A 20,136-nucleotide genomic window follows, 5' to 3' on the forward strand; every position below is an offset into this window, starting at 1 on the left:
ACTCGCTCTGGTACTGAGCACCATGGTTGATATCTAAGTAGGATGGGGGGGAGCAAATCCCATCTTTAAAGCCCACAACAGAGAAAATCCAAACATGGTAACTATTATTTCAAGTTAGCGGCAGGATTATAGGTTGAACACTGAACTCCATTGTTACAATAAATCAGAGCTGAAATGGCCTCTTCGGTCTACAGGCTCAAACAGCGCTGTCTCTTTAAATCTTTCACCATCTATGATGAGGAGTGGGGGGAAGTGAGTGCCTTGTGTGAAATGGTACCCTTAAATGACATCATGCTCAGCCAATCAGCAGCCTCAGCTGAGCTTCCTCCTCCTCTCCTGCTCAGCAGGATGAGTATGTTCCTACTGCTGATGATCCGGGTCGCTTCTGGTGCTGATGCTGCTGTTGGGTCGTAGAGTCCAGGCCATGCTTACATTACAGTATGTACAGCCTGTCTTATATCTGCATGCACACTTGTCTTCTGTTGTTTTAGTGTAATTATGGATGATGATACATTGCTAGCTCATTGGCTGTGAAAGTCCATGTTGAGGGGATGATGGATACTGATGGAGGACACTTAAGATGGCTTTTTGTGTTTCCTTATGTCACTGAAAATGTTCTGCTCTGATGACAGAGACTAAATGTCTACATGTGAGATGCCAGTGGCTCAGTTGTGGTTAAAACATCGGGAGAAAACTGACATTATTTCAAACAGTTCTCTTTTAGCTGTAGCCCACAATGCTACACAGAGTGTCTTGCAAAAGTATTTCTGGCACGTTGTCACATTTTGTTACTTCTACAAGATTTAATAGATTTTACTGAGATTTTAAGGTGACTGACAAACCCTAGTTGTGAATATTTGTGTGAAGTTGATGCCTTTCATGTTTTGCAAATGAAAATGTGGGGTGCAAATTTGTTCAGGGCCTCTTAGTAAATACTTTGTGGAATCAAGTTTTACAAAGGTTTCAGCTCTAAGTATTTTGAGCTGAAAAAGACTTAGAGCTTTTCAAAACTAATGTTCTATTAGTTTCAAACATTCCGAGACTAAATTATTTTGTCATTGATTTACAAAATAGCTCATGTTTGAAAAGTCTGGATGGATAGCACCTGTAAATATACATTTTCTTGCTACATACTTTCAATTTCATTCAGGTCTGGACTTTGACTAGGCTGCTAGGTCTAGATTAAATTTGTTTAGATCTAAACCAAAATGTTTGTGTTCATATATTTAGTGTTTCTTGCTGGGAGATGAACATTTGTTATTGTATCATGGAAAATATATGAAAGTTTAAAAATAAGAATATTGTGGCAAGGCAGTGTATGAAAGAGATCTCATGCATGATCTATTTCAAATGACTTGTGCATTACCGTGACTAGAAATTTACGTGGCTTTGATGTTGCTCACATAGACTTGTAATCGTTGCGTGCTGTTAGATTGAAGTGGAAGACGTGCATTAAATATTTCACAATGCTGATCTTACCCTAATCCAGGTATATGTGTCATTTCTCTCTGTCTTTAACATTTGCTCTTCTTTTTCTTTCTCTTCATCCAAAATAGAAGACACATGCCTATTTTCACTTCCTGTTTTGCTTGAGATGTTAACTTTTTGTTTCCATTGGCTCAGATGATCATGCTTTGCAACACAGACCCAAACCCTCATGTCTCTGGGGGCAGAAATACACAGAACACGGTGACAACAGAGAGAGATGTTTCGTACTGCTGATAAGAAGACACAAGAGCAAAGGTGACGGCCAGTTTATGGTGATTGAATACTCTGTAAAAGCAGAACTTCTCTATTATAGTTCACTTACAGTCGCTACAAAGTCATTTTCAGTTTGGGTTTAATCAGACAGGTTGTTCATGTCTTGATGTGTCCGCACCAACATCCAACTATCTGTACAGGCCCATCTGGACCTTGACAGACCCACAGGAATCTCAGAAATGGCGAAGAGAGATTACCTGGTGGAAGCTGCCAAGCAGATCCGAATGGCTTTGGACAGCGAGGTCAACGAAGACTACGAGGCGGCCTTCAGTTACTACAAGAACGGAGTGGACTTACTGCTGAATGGAGTTCAGTGTGAGTAGATGGGATGAATCATTCAACCGGGGATAGGAATAGCCGGGTTTTCACAAGGTCGGCATGTGACAGTGACATAAAAAAAAAGCAGGAAGTTAGAAGGCAAATGATAAGTGCAGGTTCATATGACGGTTAAGCTTTTTTTCCCCACACAGTAAGATTTAGGATCCACAGAGCTACAGGATTTTTTTACATTGGTAACACAACATTGTGCTTCTTCAATAGTGGACCCCAACAAAGATAGGAGGGAAGCTGTGAAGAGGAAGACAACCCAGTATCTGAAACGAGCTGAAGAAATCTTTATAACCCATCTGCAGGATAACCTAGGAAAAGGAGGGACTCATTTAGGGGTAAGTTAACCATCTAGAGTAGCTTATCAACAAAGAACTTGATGATAAGCTGTAGACACTCAGGTACTACAAAAACTGCAGTATGTCTGCATCTCATATTTCTTTGAAGCATAATGTTTGAAAACTTGACTTCACTACATTTAATTAAGGAATCTAAAACCCTTTACCTAAATAGATTAAGCTGAGGGGAGCTACAGACAACTGCAGACATATTTTGATGTGTTCATCCATCCATCCATTTTCTGTACACCCTGGTCCCTAGTGGGGTCTGGAGGAGTGCTGATGCCAATCTCCAGCAAATGTTTCGGGTGAGAGGCAGGGCACACCCTGGACAGGTCACCAGTCTGTCGCAGGGCGACGCAGAGACAGACAGGTCAAACAACCATGCACACACTCACACTGACCTCCAGGAAGAATTTAGAGAGACTAATTTACCTGTCAATCATGTTTTTGGACTGTGGGAGAAAATATGTGAAATATCTTAACAGAAAATACACAGAATAAATTAAAATTAGGAACGGCAAAATTATTTGTATAGCCTCATTCACTTGCATGGTAACTGAAAGTGCAAAGGTATTTCAATCATATGATGTTTGCATTTAATCAAGCATTTCCATTGTCCAATCAAGGCACTGCTGTCTTATCTGTGGGTTTGATTCCCAGGGCTACAGCAGTCTGAGATTTCGCCCGATCCGACACCTGAGTTCTCCCGTAGAGGATCTGGAAATGTGTAAAGTGGTGGGAGTCAGCGATAAGGTCGGTACATATTTTCTCGCTATAAACCCTTACAACAAAATTGTATATTTAAATACTGTGATGTAGTTTTAAAATTTTGATTGACAAATATTTAAGTACATTTTGGGGGAAAACAACTCTCACATTAAATAATTATCTGTTGATAAAATTACTGGCTCCCCATGACTGGCACTCCTGCTAATTAACAACCTTCCTTTGCCGACAGGACAGAAGAACTTTGTTTGTGCATCTAGTTAACCTTGTCTTTTGATTTTATTGTGTGCTGTGGATTCCAATCTGCTAAAATACTAACTGAAAATCCCCTTTCGAGTGTTCTGTTAAAGGCCACCAGATTTCTTTTATTGAGAACTGTGTGGTGCTTTAGAGAGTCCTTGAAGCCATTTTGTGCAACAAGGTTACCAGAGGCTTTGGAATAGTAATAGGTCCACAGCATCAAAGATATTCCAGCATGCTTAATAGTGACGATGAAGGACCATCCTTTGTTTCACATCACACCCAACAAAAGTGATTGTAACTGAAAAGCCCAATTCTGCTCTCATCTCACCATATAAAAAGCAAACCTTTACCGCTAAAGCATAAAGGTTTGCAGAATTTTCTTTTTCTAAATCTGCCCATCTTGAATTGAAAGTTCTCTTGTTTTTTTTCCCATTTTAAGAGTAATAGAGTGAGAATGGTCACTGTATTGGTAGGAATTATTCAAAGTGCCAATAAATGAAGCACCAATAATTTTGGAACTGTTATTATTTAATACAGTTAAATAATAACTGTATTATTATTCAATGCATGTCTCTTCCACAGTGCCAATAGCTCTGAAAGGGAGCGGTAGCTCGACTTAATGAAGTTTTAAATTATCCACTGCATTTAACCGTGATTCAAGAAAAAAAAAATATTGCAATAATTCACCTGCTTTTCTGTGTAAGCTTGAGAATGTTGTATATTTTATTTCAAAGGTCCTGATTGTGCAAAGCATGGTCAACAAAGAGACGCTTGTTGTAAAGGTAAGGAAGCTCTGCAGAACTAAAAGCCACCAAATGATCACATCCACTTCAATATGCTATATAAAACCTAGATATTCATTTGGTGGCATCTTTCCGTTGATTATTGGACATGATGAGAGGTTTTCACCTGGCAGCAAGCCTGTTCCTGTAATCAAAGCAGTCGATGGAAACTGTCTCCATCCTTTCTCCATCATCATTTCTCAGCATCAAACAGCCGGAGAGCTCTCAAGATTGTAGACAGTGCAAGTGTATCTTAAATTTCAGCTAAAGTAATATTTACGGTGCCCTACAAAATTATTTATATTTTTGTCATTTTCCTTCTTTTCATACAACCAAAAACTTAAGTGGTTTTAATACCTTGACAAGACGCTGGTGTCAGACATTTCAAAAGTTGAGAGCCAGAATGTGTCTCATAGTTTTTCTCTAAATAAATGATTTGTGCGCTTTCACAGAGCCTTGTCAAATCGAGCTGGGAGAGCAGAGACCAAACGACCATTATTCCTCAAGGTGTGCCCTACATGGTGAAGCTGCTACGGTATTATGTCAGTGAGGATGCTGTGTACCTGCATCTGGAGCATGTCAAGGGTAAAGTGGCTATGTCTGGCCCTGTATTTCTTACAAGAAACATCAAAAACATAAAGGAAAACTTTTTGTCTTATCCTAGGTGGGAGGCTTTTCTCCAAGTTGCACAAACTTAGAAGTGAGAAAGCCAGGGAACACCTGGACCCATGCTTCACCTCTGGGCAGCACAATGTCAAGCTGAAGACAAGCCACACCTCACCTGCAATCAGCAGAGACTACCAGCACAACAGCAGAAGCACAGCAGCGATTCCACACAAACTGACCGACGAGAGTCCAGATACAGACTTCCCAAACTCATGGGACGAGACTCAGCAACGACTGGAAAGCTGTGGGACTCACTCCTACATAGAGGAGACAGGTTGTCTCCAGAACACCCGATCGGCCGCATCATTTTACACCAAGCTGGATCAGCTGACGCTGCTCTCCGGCCTCACGAGGACACAAGTCAACACCCACATCCATCCACCAGCCCCTAGTTTGTGTTTGCATTCCAACAAAGCTCAGGAAAAGCCAGCTCTTCCTCTCTCTTGTACCCGTGTCAGCCAAACTCTTGATGTCATGTCAGAACTCCATAAAAAGAAGGCCGGGATAGGACTCATAGAGTGCAGTACGGACTTCGAGGCAGCCTGGAAAGCTTCAGACCCAGCGCACAGCTATAACAAAACCAACCTCTATGCAGTGACTGGCAATAATTTGCAAAGAGCAACATCTCAGACAAATCAGATCTCGTTTAAAAGAACAGAACCTCCTAAAAGTCAGAAAGACGCTTTGAGTTCCTCTCCTGCCATTCTGCATCTCCCTCTCCATTGCCAAACCCAAATCCGTGGCAGAGCATCATGGGAAACTAATGGCTCTCATCAGGGATCTTTTGTTGCTGAAAGTTCTGAAGAGATAAATGCAGAGTCGAAGGAAGAAATCAGTCCCCTTGTAGAAGAAAGAAATGGAATGATAGTCATCAGGAGTACTGACAGAGCAGTATTTTCTGACCATGTGGACACAACCATCCTCTCTGAAAGTTCATGTGATTTTTCTGCTGGAAGCGTTAATACACAGGTGAAGTCATCAGGAGTATGTCAAAAAAGAGAAAATTGTCCCAGAGGTGAAAAACAGGGTATCGAAGTAGCGTGTGAAGTAGTGAGTCCTGGAGGAAAGAACCTAAAAGCAGAATCATATGTAAGCTGGTTTTCTCCCGACCCACTGGGAGCCACATCCCACAGTGACAGAAACAACATCGAGAGACCAGAGAGGCACGAAGAAGACCAGATCATTGAGGTGGACGGCTGGTGTCACCTGATGCGGATTCCTGCCACAACCTCCAAGCCTGCAGAGAAGGCCCTGCAGAGCTACTGGGGGCTTCCAGAAGGAGAGGTGCGTGTGTGGGGGGCGCAGATTGTGTTGGCCCTGGAGAGTCTGCACGAGCAAGGCATCTTGTGTCGGGATCTCAACCCGAGGAACATTTTGCTCACCGGCAATGGTGAGACCAACAAGTCTTCACACCCCTGTCAAATGACCAGGTTTAAGTGATGTAAAAAATGAGACCAAGATAAATGATTTCAGTATTTTCCCTGACTTTTTGATGAAGCCTGTGTTGATTCTTTTATTTGCCCACTCTTGTTTACAAAACATCTTAAACTCACATCAGCCTTGGATGTCTTCCAACAGACATTATATCAGAAACATGTTTGATCTCTGGTTTGATTGCAAACTTTAATCTCCAGTTCCTATTTTTTCAATTAAAATCTTACAATTATAGAATACATTAAACAAGAAAAACATTTCAGAGAAGTAATCACCTGAGTCTCACTGTTTACATCCTGATAATGTGGCATTATAACAGGGGCGAGCAAACTTGAATGTCCGCTTCAAATCTGCACAAAATGAAATGTGAAGTTTAACTAAGCGACATGTTTTCACAGGAAAGGTGTGTTTGACGTTTTTCAGCCAGTGGAGTGAGGTTCAGTCAGAGATTAGCTCCAAAGCCATGGAGCAGATGTACTGTGCTCCAGGTAAACATACATCACCTCAAGCTCCAGTCTCCTTAGTTTGGCCTGCCAGCTAGTGGCAACAAGCCAGCGGTACTGGAGTTTTCTGAAGGAATGTTGAACATGAACATAACTAAACCCAGTTCAATTCGCATTCTCAGAAATCGGAGGAGTGTCAAGGATTACAGAGGCTTGTGACTGGTGGAGTCTCGGGGCTTTGCTCTTTGAACTTCTAACAGGAATGGTGAGATGAATGCAATACAAGTAGTGAAACTAGTATCCATAAGTTCCACATGCCGTGATGAAGCTAAAGATTTTTGCTGTTCCTCCAGCCCCTCTGGCAGCTCCATCCAGCGGGAATCCATTCCCACACCCAGCTGCTCATCCCCGACCACCTAAGTGCTGCAGCTGCATCCCTGCTCACTGAGGTTAGAGTTCACAGTGCCTTACGAAAATATTCATATTGGCACTATAACGCAGAGAAGTAGATTCCTGCTTTGAACATTTAGGGACTTAAATATTTCATCATTTTTTTCAGTAATTTTAAAGTCTTGCCATAGATCCGATTTGGATTTGACTAGACCATTCCAACATAAATATGCTTTCATCAAAACCATTTTTAACCCTGACTGTTTGGTGTTATCTGCCCCAGTTCAAAATGCTGCACCACCTCTACTGTTATCTCCAACCTTCCAGCTCAGGGTTTAAGTTTAGACGACATGAACAGTTTTGTAAGGTTCTATACAAAACCTAACAAAATCTTTTGTCTCTCTATAGCTGCTTCAGTTCGACGCAGGTTATCGCTTGGGTTCTGGAGGTGGAGGAGTAAGCGACATCAAATGCCACCCCTTCTTCAGCGGTGTCTCCTGGAAAGCTCTGTCCTGCTAGCAGACCTCCCATCATTTGTGCCATTCTGGACTTTAAAAAAATCAAAAACAGATCTGCTGGATTAAAGCATCCCGCAATGTTACAGGAGCTTCCCAAAGAAAAGGTTCAACAAAGCTTGGGGATACCCAGTGCCTTGCAAAAGTATTCATACCACTTGACTTTGATCACATTACAAACATTATTGCACTGGAATTTTATGTGGCCGAGTGACACAAACTAGCCCAGTTTCCAAAATATATATATATATTAAATGATTTTTATCTTTGAATATATATAACTGCAGTAATGGTAAAGTTTCTTTTTTTCACTTCTCTCCCTGAAGTGAATAATTATAACCATCTTTATTCTATAAGCATGGAAAATAGGCTTTGATCAAAACCTGGAGTACCTGGGTCCAGACTTAGAAGAGCTACTATCAGGAAACTTTTCACACCATTAACTTTTCCAAAAAAAAACCAAAACAAAAAAAAAAGCCCTAAATCAAAATATTTAATTTCCTCATCAACATGTCATTTAACTCTACACAGGCTTGGGAACAAAGTATATGTGATGGAGGAGCCGTCACGAGGATTTGTTACTTTGTAATAGTTTAATTTACTTCTGGTTTTAGAAGTTTTCCTTGTTTGGTCTTTCGGTAGGCGAAGCCTGTGGCTTTAAAAGCAGGACTCTACCACAGGGAGTCAATCCGTCACACTGAAGGTGATGAGACTCTTGCATTGAAGTCATTTTTGTTTGTCCAAGTCATAATAGAACCCCGTCACAGTATGTATCTGATTCAGGTGTGTTGGAGAAAGGTTTTATATGCCTGATAATAATTATCAAGAACTGGACTTGGCATCCCTGATCTGAACCACTCCCTTGTGGTTCTGGATCCATTTACTGTTGTCCTGCTGAAAGGTGAACATTCGCACCAATCTGAAATATTTTACACCTCTAATGAGTTTTCTTCCATAATTATTCTGTGTTTAGCACCATCAATCTTCCCATCAACTCTGACCAGATGTTCAGTCCAAGAGAAAGAAAAGTACCACAGAATGATGCTGCCATCACTACAGGGGAAAAATATCTTCTACCGGCCACATTTCTGTTAAGCACTTATCCATGTTGATTTTTCTCATATACATTCATTTTTTGGTTGTAATGTGGGAAAATGTGAACAATCCGATGCTTTTCCAAGGCACTGTGTTCCACAAAGGCCCAGTTTTACTTTTTTCCCTTGGGAACTTGGGTGTGTTTTAATGCAATTTTGATAAGTAGGTTTTACATATCTTCATAATCGCCATGCATGTGAATAAAAGCCCTTTTAAATCAAAATTGTGAATGGATTTTAATTGATAGGAAAATAACTGCTATTGTAACAATGAAATATCCCAAGAAAAAGAATTCTATAAATTTTGTTTTGTGCTTCAAGAAAATTAGACAAAAAAAAAAAATAATGAAATTTAAATGCCAACATCCACATTATTTTAAAAAATAATCTCAATTATTAAAAGAGCTGGGGAGGAAAGCAGCCAAAACATTGATTCCAGTTTTACAAACTTATCAATTTGTTCAGTTTTCTTTTTCCAAATAGTTATGAATCACTATTTTCCAATCTACAGTCAGCTTAAGTATTAATGTTTCTTCTAGGAAGTGATTTGTTAAACTTGGCGATTGCAGATTTGACTTTCCTTAAATCTACAATCATGGCACATCAAGTGGTAAAATTTATGTTTTGAGCTGCACCTTTTCCTTTCTAAAATAACTATAATCATCATAATTGGACCTATATTGGAGGAACTGACACTATTATAAAGCTTACTACCTCTTTTTTTTTTTTTTGATTGGCTTTTTTGTGATTTGTAATGAATTACAAATGAATGTCCACAGATTAAACATTCAACAATTATCCACAAAAATCATCCAACAGAAAATCAGCAGTGGAGTAATGAAGTTTTTATTGTTTAAAACTTTGCTTTTCTCTTAAATAGTCTATGTCACACAGCAAAAAGAGAATTCCATGAACTAGATGGCATATAACCTCTGAGGATTACTTCACTTTGGAGATTTTTAATACATAGTGTTCCTTGTTTTCTAGTCCAATATGTGCTCATTGTTCATGTCTCAACCACAATAATAAAATTCTATGTGGTTGCATCTTTACTTGCCTGTCATCTCACAATGACTGGATTTTTATTAAATTCTGTGTAGAAAATGACATTTGGTGAACAAGTTATAGAATATTTATTTTTGTTTCTTTTGATCAAGAGACCAGCACCTGAAATCATAGAGCCCAGTGCCAAACCTTGCAGCCCAGTTGGTTTTACAAATGTCCATTCACAATTTAACTTTTCAAAACAAACCTTTTTTTCCCCTAGTTAACCAAGACAACAATACATTAACTGCAGTAATGGTAAAGTTTCTTTTTTTTAGGTGTGTACAGCTGCTGTTTGTGTGGGGTTGCTTTAGTGGGCCCAGAGTTGACAGAGGCTCACATGTCGAGGAGGAGCACCCTGGGGTCCTCCACCACAGACTTGATCTTACGCAGGAAAGTGACGGCCTCTCTTCCATCGATGAGACGATGATCGTACGTCAAAGCGACATACATCATGGGACGGATCTCCACCTACGCAAAAGAAAACATACATTTTGGAGTCTTTTATTCAGTTCTGTCAATAGAAATTTGAGAAATTTTTGTTTTAAATGGGTACCGCAGGAATTGGATGCAAACAAAAGAAAAATTTGACAAAAGACGGATTTCGAAAATTTGCCCGATTCTAAAATCAGATTTTACCTCAGGAAACATAAATATTAAACTAGTTTTTGAAGATTTTGTGAAATAAATTTTGTTTTACTTCATCCCATTTTAATCTAATTGTGTAGATTTCAGCTAAATGGACCAAACTTACACCACTCAAAACAGTTACAATACAACAAATTCACAATGCAACTACAGCAACTAACGATTTGCATTTAAAATCTTATATCAGCATTAAGCATAATGAGCAGGGCTAGAATTACTAACTGAAACTTATAACTAAAAAATATATCACAAATGTACCATCACAATATTGCAGCATTTCACATGTGCATTATGAACAACTGCCTGGACTGCAATAAATTAAGGCTGTGTCTGTAATATATTTTAAGTTTGCTGTTCTTTTCTGTTTATTTCAGTAAACTGTATTGAGAAGGAAATAAGAAGTGTTATATTTGTCCCAGTAGATGTAGCTAATAGTAACTAATTATTATCTGGAGTTAAGCCTTGTCATGGACACCAAGCAGAAAGAAATTAACACTGTTTATTGTTTTATCATGAGTCAGAAAACCTGGCATGGACTCTTATATGATTATGCATGAGTGAGCTATAACTATCTTATAATTTTAGTTGTAATAGTGAAACACTTTGGTCAACTGATGCTTTTAAATGTGCTATAAAAATAAATTTGACACTGACTTATATGGCTGTCACTACTTCCACCCATGTTATCGCACAATAAGGTGCAGCCCTACTGGAAACAGCGGTCCCTGTGTGTGATATCAGCTCTGACATCACCAAAAGCCTCAACATTTCCGTATTCCAGTGGTCCTTAGTTATTCTGTCATGCACCTAATTGTCACAACAAATTTCATAAAATGAGCTGCAACATCTTCAATTTTAAGTTGTTGCTTATTTCATTATTTGAAGTCTTGCAAATTGGGTTGAACTGAATTTGAAAAATTGTTATAACATTTAATCAAGTCTGGTCAGCTTGTGATTTTTAGAGAAACTGGGGCACTGGGTTTGATGAGTTTTTTTTATTGTAAACAATTGTTGCTTTATTCTGTTTCAAAAAGACAGCCTGTTTTACTTTGAGCACCGCTGCCACCTAGTGACAGGAAGCCGGTTTATAATTCTTTCATGAATAAAAACTACTAGAAAAAAAAATCTTGTTCCTATTTAGGAAGTACAGCCTCAATAACACATAATCAACGGCAGAATTAGATAAACTAGAGAAACTTGCTGTGATATAGTCAGCATCTGTCATTTGCTGACTATAAACCTTTAAACCTTAGTTTTACAGAAAATGACGAACTAACACTTTGTCTCAGTAATGACTTACTGAGACGAAGGACTGTTTGCATGACCTGCATGCGGTGTGGCACATTTCTAGCTGTCGATCAAGTGTGAAAACAGCCAACTTTGCGGTGCATCTTTAACAGGAATTAATACCAAATACCAACCTTGCCACCCACTGCAACAGGCCTGTCAAAGATGCCATGCATGCCCAGAATAGCAGACTGAGGTGGGTTGATTATAGGTGTGCCAAACAAGGACCCAAACACGCCACCGTTGCTGATTGTGAAGGTGCCTCCATCCATGTCTTCAACAGCTAGTTCATTTTTACGTGCCTGTCAATGTAGAATTCCAAAAAAAACTAATAAATTCAGTAAAACATCAAAAGTGAGTTGCGTGGCTGCAGAAAACTGCTTAATAATGAAATCGTACCTTTTCTCCCAACAAATTGATTGCTTTCTCAATGTCAGCAAAGTTCATTTCCTCCACATTTCGTATTACTGGAACCACCAATCCCTGACAAATGAATATAGTACACCTTTTACTTCTGAAGCAGGTATTTTAATACAATAAACTCCACTTCTCTTACCTTTGGTGTTGCTACTGCAACACTGATGTCAACGTAGTCCCTATACACGATCTCTTTGGTTGTGTCATCAATCACTGGAAACACAAATAACATGAATGTTACAAATCTCTTGTCCAGGATAAATTACAAGTTTTCGCTTCACTTCCATCAAGGTAAAGCTGTTTTCTTGTAAGCCGCTCGCTCTCACGTGCAAGTCAAAAGTTGTGGGTAATCAACGCCACAGACCATTATAGATCTTTAAAAGGCAGCAACACGTCCCACCCTAGTTTCATTGTGGTCTATCTAAATAGGTCAGGGTAGTCTAGGGGAATAAAATAAGTTAGGAGTTGGTTTTGAGGTTGAGCAATGAAACTTAAATCTTTTTCTTCACCACACACACACTTGGCCTGCCTTGAAACCGAACGTGCAAAGACGGAGTGAAACATCTACCACAAAGTTAAGGTTTCCTAGTCTTTAAAGGTTTAATTCTGTACCTCCGTTGACTGCAGGTTGATCAACTAGAGCGTAGGCGGCAGCCTTCACAAATGCAGACATAAAGCCCAGCTTGATGTTGTGTTTTTTCAGAAAAGCATCTTTGTAAGCCTTCCTCATCTCACTGATGTTACTGCGGACATAAAGCAGAAGTCACAGTGAAACACGGCATTAAGACGAGCCTGAAAAGGAATGGAGACTTTGAAAAAAAAAGTGTGAATGAAGTCTTGAAGAGTATAAATGTTCATGTAAAATTTTAAATGTGAAGATAAAAGTGCATCTGAAAACATATTACATAAAAAAAATGTTATTTAAATAATTCAAAACGTTTAACCACGTAATTGGATTACTGTATTAGTTCTTGTAAACAAAAATGTTATATTCTGGCCAAGTTATGCCGGTTTTCAAAATGGAAAGTTAAGTGGAAGGAAAACAATGTAATATTTCCACAGTTTGCGATTATTTGTGGAGACCTTTGTCAAGGGGAAGATGAGCAATACTAGACCCAACAATTTAGATTAGCTAAAACTTACTAAACTTCCTTAAGTTGCCTCTTTACCACGCCTTAATAATGCAGAAGGAAACTTACTTTCAACAGGCTGACATTTCTGAATTAAAACTCCTAATTTTTAATTGGTAATATGTAATATTCTAAATCTCAGATAGCTTGATTTTTTTTTACATTACTTTTACCCTATAATCAAAAAAATAACAGCAGTAAATGCATAGAATACAGCTGAAACCATAAGTTTACATAAACTTTTCTTTTTTTACAGTTTGAAGTTAAATCAGACCAAACTTGTATGAACTCTTGTTTTACGTCGGTTAGAATGACCAAAATCATTTCTATTTGTTCAAAGCCACAGTAATGATTTTGAATATATTAGTCAATAATACTTAGAATTGACAAACATACATATACACAACAGGAGGAACTGAGTCACGATTGATAATAAATCTAAATGAGGTTCACTTATTCAAATTAAATGATCACTTTTTTTCCTAAATAATAACAAATGTTGAAAGCTCTTAAATAATTTGGCAAAACATTTAAGTATTAAATCTGGACAGAGGATCTATTTTTTGATAATGGTGCTGCAGAGAGTGAGATATACAGCTATTGAAGTTGTTTTACTAATTGTTTCTGTATTGCTCATTTTTCTCTTGTATCTCTCTTTTTAATTGTTTGTTTTCCTGTCTCTAACCCTGTTGTAGCTCTAGGGTTTCTCCGCTAACATAATTAGCCCCTCCCAAGACACAGACTCTCCGAGAAAGGAGAGAAGAAGCGATAAAAATCTTCACTTTCTAGAGCCTGTAAATCTTATTGGGCTGTCATAAAAGCCCATATCAGTACAGGCAGCTCTTCCACTCAGAGCGCAGGTCTCTGCGGGCCTCTGCAGATGCTCCCGCCTCCTGTTCCGACCAGTTCCTTCGGCTCCAGATGAGCCCAGGACTGGGAAGTCTTCCTCCAGACCATCAATGTCAATCCAATTAGGATACACAGAAAACCCTGAATAGCCGAAAGCCGACACCACACATTTGGGGGGAGAAAGAAATCCTCAAAGTGTCCTCTTCAGCACGCGGGGCAAGTGCAGACACTAACGCTTCCTTATAAATTAATAAAACCTGTTTTAACAATTCTTATCTTCGTTTTAGATGAAATTATGACCAAATATTTACATTCCAGTGTTTAAGAGGATATTGGGTTTCAAAAAGCTTTTTTTATTGGGCAGATTCCAATCTATAACCATTTGTGGAAGTGTTGTTTTGCCTTTTAACATGGGTGCATGCAAACAGCACTTAGACAGAAAGCCTAAATAAAAAGTAGATATGCACAGAAACCATGCACAGAAACCAGGATGTGTGAGTCTTTTAAGAATTAAAAGTTGACTTTTTCCAATCAGTACTCAGTAAGCAGCAGAACACATTTCACATATAATCCAAAATAGCTTTGAGGGTTTAATAATGTAGGTCAACTAATTGAGAATTTCCTACCTCATATCGACCTCATTAAACGTAGTCAACATAGCACAGGTGTTTTGAGCTTCCTTCAGCCTCTGGGCAATTCTTAGTCTCATGCGGTTCATCTTAACCTACAAAAAGAAAGAAACCCCACAGAAAACATTTTTATAGTAAACATCATTAACCTAAAAGATTTCATCTAAAATAAAATATCAAGGGGCTCTTTACTCTGCTCTCTGTCCTTGCTGCTTTAGCTCCTCCCTCAGCGTAGGCTGCTGGTGCAGCTGGAGCAGCAGTGGGCTTGATGGCTGAAACTTCAAGACAGAAAAACAATGAAGCGGTCACCATCTCCAGACGTGAACGGCAAAAAATGACGCTGACCAAAATGATGCAAAACAATTAGATGTGTAAGCTGGCTGGAGGACACAAACGCAGATGTCAGGCAAATGAGTTCTCACATAACACGGACCGTCTGTCCGATGACAACTAACCTGGTTTGGTGTCCATAGCATGTGCTGGCACAGGTGGCACAGGGGGCATGGTGGTGGGAATGGGCCCCACAGTGGAGGCAGGAGGTGGGGGAGCTGGAGCAGCAGGAGGTGGGGGAGCTGGAGCAGCAGAAGGTGGTGGAGGGGCCGCTGCAGCTTTTGGAGATGCTGGAGTCTTAGCAGCCCCAGCTAAAGGGGCACAAAGAAAAAGTGAAACAAAGAAAAAGTGAAGGCAGCTGTTATAAGATGGTTTTTGCATGTTTCAAACAACAAAACATATCCATAAAAAAATAAATAAATAAAAAATGGAGAGCCTTTTCCCCATCTGTAATGTAGTTCTGCCTCCTCCTTCACCTGTTGTTGATCACTGTCATTCACCAGGCAGAACAAATACTAGTAAACTTTTCATCTGTTACAAGAAACACATGAGGAATTCGGGAATTGGAAATATTTCCAATTGCAAAACAAAGAAAGCTATTAGATCATGTTACATATAGCCAATTTAAATTTCTGAGGTAATATGACAGTGTGGTATTTTTATAGACTATACTATGAATATCTAATGGTAACCCAGGTTTTATTCCATCCTGTTTATTAAACACATAATCTTGTATGACAAAGAGCTGGATAATATAAATGATGTTTTGATTTTATTTCCCAAAAAACACTAATTATTTGCTTCAGAGCTGAAATTTAAGATGCAATCTAAGAACAGGTATAAAACAGGTGAAAAATTTCACTTATATGTTCGAAAAGTGAAATTCAATTAATAATTCTGTTTGTAGGATCAGAGACTCTTAATAAGCCTGGATTTTCATACCTCCTTTTTTAAGCTTGAAAAGTGGTGTTCCTCCTTCGACCTTCCCCCCATCTGGGACCAAAAGCTCCTGTATCACTCCAGCAGCAGGAGAGGGGACCTGTACTGATGTCTGAAAGGATGAAAAATACTCAAAAATTAAAACAAAAACCAATAACAAAAATCCACTAATAGTGTAGGGCTACCTTTAACAATTATCATAATTGGTTAGTCAATTATGACGATCAGTTTTGTCAACACATACATGGTTTTAACCCTGCGACACTGCAAAACCATTAGATTAATTTTACATAATGCTGTTTTAATTTAAAAAATAAGTATCAATTAATGATAAAAGGAATAAAACTTAAAGGCAAACTAAAAAAAAACAACAAAAAAACAAATGCAATTGATATTCATTTTTTGGGATATATTATAGTAGCCATCATATTTTAAATAAAGCAAAATGCTGATAGAAGCCCTTATTTGGTTGCTACCAAATTGATACTAAGATTGCTTACTGTCAATAAGTTTGGTTACCAGTTCATTACACCTACAAAACAGAACTTTTAAAGTGAAGTACAAATTTGCAGATTTGTAACGTGACCTTAACAGAAATTCCAAAGAATCGAAAGTAAATTTATTTACTTGAAAGTTACCTTATCTGTTTCGATTTCGCACACCACCTCATCCTCAGAGACAGAGTCTCCAACAGCTGCGGAACACATAACTTTGCATTAGTGTCTGATAAGCTCTGAAAAGTGAGTAAAATAGTCTTCTCAGAGGTGTTACCTTTCTCCCACCTTACATCCCCCTCTGTGACAGACTCTGCAAACGCAGGAGTCTTGACTGTGACAACTTCATCTCCTAAGGAGTAAAGTCAAATGGAAAAGAATCATCTTCATACATCCATGATTGCATTTTATGTTCAGATAAGTTTGAAACTGGTGGACAAACAGATTGCATACTGTAAGCTACAGATGTCCTGAAGTACTGGACTTGGAAGACACTGGAACGGGGATTATATGGTCTGATGAGAAAGAAAAACAAGAATAAGTGTAGACACAACTCTACATTTCTCATTTAAATAAGGTATTATACATCTTTAAGTCAGTTTGTAAATTGAGACTCACTGCTGAATGATTGTCAGTCTGACATAAAAATAGATTTAGGACTGCATGGTTAGCAGCCAAATATTTCTCAATGAAATATTGCCTGCTCCCAGGCATATCTGTCATGTCAAACATGTTCATGACTTTAACAGTACATCCTTATTTTAGAGGGAGTATATACTTACACATTGTTGTTTAGAGTTATAGGATGGCAAGTTGATGGAACTGAAAGTAAATAAATAGAAAAACCATGTAAACAACATGTTACATGTATATATGGTCAGCCTATGGTTCGAGCAATAACAAAAACGCATACCTGCAGTGGCCCGACGAGCTAACACATTGTTTCCCTGCAAAAAAGATACCCTCTAGTCAAAATACCTGCAACTTATACATGTGATCAATACTATGTCTGCATGCCACAGCTTTAAAAAAAATATATACAAATGTGCAAAATTGATTGCATTCAGAAATTTTACTGTGCAAGACAGGATATAAGTGAGGTGCTGTGGGTCAAAAGTCACTTTTGCAGGTTAACTTTGACCTTTGACACAATCGATATTATTACTATGTGAAAGGTTTTTCTAAGCTTTCTCATATTAAATGTAAGTTTAATATGGAGACATTATCAATAAGTGCAAAAGAATATTTATTTTTCGAACAACTGCATTAAATCTTGACTATATGTGTGAAACTATAAACACACCAACAATAAGCCTGGACTGAAAGTGACGAGTTTACAATGCCGCCGGCCACACTTACACATTAGTTGGAAAATGGCCCAAATATTAAAATAATTTGCGTTCACTCACAAGATGACCTCAGCCTAATGACAGCTAAGTGCATTAGCCAGCATTATGGTATTTTTTAGCTTTGGATTGCTAGCATGTTCCACAGGGATGCGAGAATATAACAAAAACAAACTCACATGAACATTAAATAGCCAAGTCAAACATCTCTAGTGTTGATATCCACATATTATTGGGGTTTGCAGTATTGGTTTGTGCTGACAAGTGTCACCCTGTCCTTGGCTCGCAATGTTCCGGCCTAGCCGTGGCCTAAAGCGGGGGAAGCTAATGCTAACACGGATAGAGCTGTGCGCACAGAAGCTGCGGTTTTTCCGCAGCCAGAAGCAAGTAGAGCGCAGCAGCGACCAAAATTGGTAAATCTTGTGCCTACCTGACGGATGGCAGAGAGGGAGCGGCCGAAATTCCTGGTGAGACACCGGGAATGGGATAACATGGTAGCTGTGTGACAGCAGGCTGTCAGCGGAAGAGGAACTCCGGTCACACCGATGAGACAGACTGGGCGCGGGCAAGAGTCGAGGAAGCTGCGTGGGATAAACCAAGTTCTCAGGCTGCAGGGGGGACAGGGCGAAAAGATGACCATTTCCAAAACAAATTATGTTTAATACCTACAAATAATAATCAGCTAGTAATCTGTGAACTATTATTAGCTGATTGAAAATGAATAAATAATGATTAGCCTGTTGTTAAGTAACATTATAAAATTGTACATGTCACTGCTTCATTGCGTTGCACAAGTATTGAATTTAAATTGAAACGGAAAATACTTTTTTGTTAATTATATCCCAAAGAGTGATTAAATAACTCATATCCAAGTAGCTTCAAAGAGTTGTTCAGTGGGCAATAATTATCTGCAGTAGCAGTCAGTCTGACAAGAGGCCTCTGACTGAAGACATGATGACATGGTATGCTAACAGCTCCAAATCAGACAATAGCAGAGACAGTATTCCACAGTAACATGTTCTTAATTATACCATCAGCTCTGTTCAATCACTTCTTGACCACCTCCTTTGATTTTTCCATCCCTTTGGCGGTATGATTGCTCATCAGGAAGAAGCTAGAGTAAAAGAGAAGATCTTAGATGATTTGAACTTCCTCCTTTTCTGTCATCTCTTCAGTCCTTCATTGTGTCCTATTTCAGGCATTATTTGAGCTTTTGAGGTGCTAATTGGGTGGCCTACAGTAAAAGAGTAAGAGCAATAATATTTCTAGCTGCACAATAACCAAAACCAGAGACAAAACATATGAACAGAAGTCTACAAAACCAGCAAATCAGAACTAAAGTAGTGGAGTGGCTATGTTACCACCATGAGCAGTATAATTATTTGTTACCTCCCATTTAGCTTTTTTTTTTTTTCTTTTTTTTTCAAATTTGCAGTACTGCTATAGACTTAAAAATATATTTCATGGGATAGATTAACATAAAGCACTGCTTAATTGTGAAGGATTACACTAAAGGTCAGGGTTAGGGTCTTTTCAGACACATATGTCAGTTGAATTGGCAATTATTTGCAAAAAAAAAAAAAAAGAAAAGGAAAGTTATTGCTCAGCATGTTTGGATCCAGAGCATCTGTGAACATACATTTTTCAGCCTTGCCACAAATTATGAATTGGATTATATTGACTCTTATTGGGCCACATGAATATGCCATATGATTAGAGTCCTTGAAAAACTTTCTCCAACTTTTGGATGCATCTCTTCTCGAAGACTCTTGAATCAAATTTCTGATTTCCCTCAGCCAGCAAAAACATCTATCAGGTTGTTCTTCCAATGTTGTCCTCTAGTTTGCTCCATCCATATTTGCATCAACCCTCATCAGTTTTTTTATCCCTGTAAAAAAAAAAAAAAAAAAACTTCCGACAGTATCATGCTACCATCATCGTTTGTCACCATTAAAGATTTCTATCAAAATTTCTCAACCGATAATAAAAATGAGTTGCAATGTAAATTTAATGCAACCATTACAGAGAAGAAAATACAGCATAATTCTAGATAATAATGCCAACGTTAGTACTGTTTGGGTTTTTTTTAAGTGCAAAGTATGTCAAAGTCCAGAGTGTAAAGATTATTTTTCACAGTACAGTTGACTTAAATAGCGATATACTGTTTTTTTTTTAAACTGTTTGGTTTGCTGAATTGCTTGCAAAATTATTTTATGCTTAAAGAAAAGAGAAAGCTGCATGTTTCATTAACACCTGCTTTTCTAGTTCATCTTTCCTGTCTAACACTGAATACACAACTTC

The 20,136-nt window shown here is 38.5% G+C and overlaps 2 protein-coding genes across 3 annotated transcripts; one reads left to right on the forward strand and one right to left on the reverse strand.

The window, feature by feature from the left end:
• Positions 1 to 290: 290 nt before the first annotated feature.
• Positions 291 to 8,131, forward strand: rps6kl1 (ribosomal protein S6 kinase-like 1). 2 transcript variants are annotated; one of them, XM_055038711.1, is made up of 12 exons: positions 291 to 438; positions 1,624 to 1,743; positions 1,902 to 2,076; positions 2,302 to 2,426; positions 3,090 to 3,182; positions 4,133 to 4,180; positions 4,633 to 4,687; positions 4,845 to 6,236; positions 6,679 to 6,768; positions 6,906 to 6,988; positions 7,077 to 7,172; positions 7,522 to 8,131. In XM_055038711.1, exons 3-12 carry the CDS (start codon positions 1,941 to 1,943, stop codon positions 7,630 to 7,632), a joined length of 2,229 nt encoding a protein of 742 aa, XP_054894686.1. In that variant the 5' UTR covers positions 291 to 438; positions 1,624 to 1,743; positions 1,902 to 1,940; the 3' UTR covers positions 7,633 to 8,131. The 2 variants fall into 2 exon arrangements, with proteins under 2 accessions (XP_054894686.1, XP_054894685.1); XM_055038710.1 differs by having other exon boundaries at positions 292 to 438; positions 4,633 to 4,765.
• A 1,421-nt stretch (positions 8,132 to 9,552) lies between these two features.
• On the reverse strand, positions 9,553 to 18,393 carry dlst (dihydrolipoamide S-succinyltransferase). The gene is made up of 15 exons (XM_055038721.1): positions 18,266 to 18,393; positions 17,403 to 17,436; positions 17,272 to 17,311; positions 16,943 to 17,004; positions 16,767 to 16,841; positions 16,634 to 16,689; positions 15,999 to 16,107; positions 15,182 to 15,367; positions 14,919 to 15,004; positions 14,724 to 14,821; positions 12,731 to 12,861; positions 12,258 to 12,331; positions 12,101 to 12,184; positions 11,836 to 12,003; positions 9,553 to 10,237 (listed from the first exon to the last, which is right to left on the reverse strand). Exons 1-15 carry the CDS (start codon positions 18,326 to 18,328, stop codon positions 10,103 to 10,105), a joined length of 1,401 nt encoding a protein of 466 aa, XP_054894696.1. The 5' UTR covers positions 18,329 to 18,393; the 3' UTR covers positions 9,553 to 10,102.
• Positions 18,394 to 20,136: the final 1,743 nt, after the last annotated feature.

The sequence above is a fragment of the Poeciliopsis prolifica genome, unplaced genomic scaffold (assembly GCF_027474105.1).
Source record: "Poeciliopsis prolifica strain line A6 unplaced genomic scaffold, Auburn_PproV2 SCAFFOLD013, whole genome shotgun sequence".
Taxonomy (NCBI): Eukaryota; Metazoa; Chordata; class Actinopteri; order Cyprinodontiformes; family Poeciliidae; genus Poeciliopsis; species Poeciliopsis prolifica.

Coding starts and splice junctions, on each gene's coding strand:
- rps6kl1 (XM_055038710.1), top strand. CDS start 1,941: ATGGCGAAGAGAGATTACCTGGTGGAAGCTGCCAAGCAGATCCGAATG. Junction 2,427..3,089: donor AAGGAGGGACTCATTTAGGG/GTAAGTTAACCA, acceptor TTTGATTCCCAG/GGCTACAGCAGTCTGAGATT. Junction 4,181..4,632: donor AAGAGACGCTTGTTGTAAAG/GTAAGGAAGCTC, acceptor GCGCTTTCACAG/AGCCTTGTCAAATCGAGCTG.
- dlst (XM_055038721.1), bottom strand. CDS start 18,328: ATGTTATCCCATTCCCGGTGTCTCACCAGGAATTTCGGCCGCTCCCTC. Junction 17,005..17,271: donor ATAACTCTAAACAACAATGT/GTAAGTATATAC, acceptor CTTTCTCATCAG/ACCATATAATCCCCGTTCCA. Junction 16,842..16,942: donor CAGGACATCTGTAGCTTACA/GTATGCAATCTG, acceptor TTTACTCCTTAG/GAGATGAAGTTGTCACAGTC.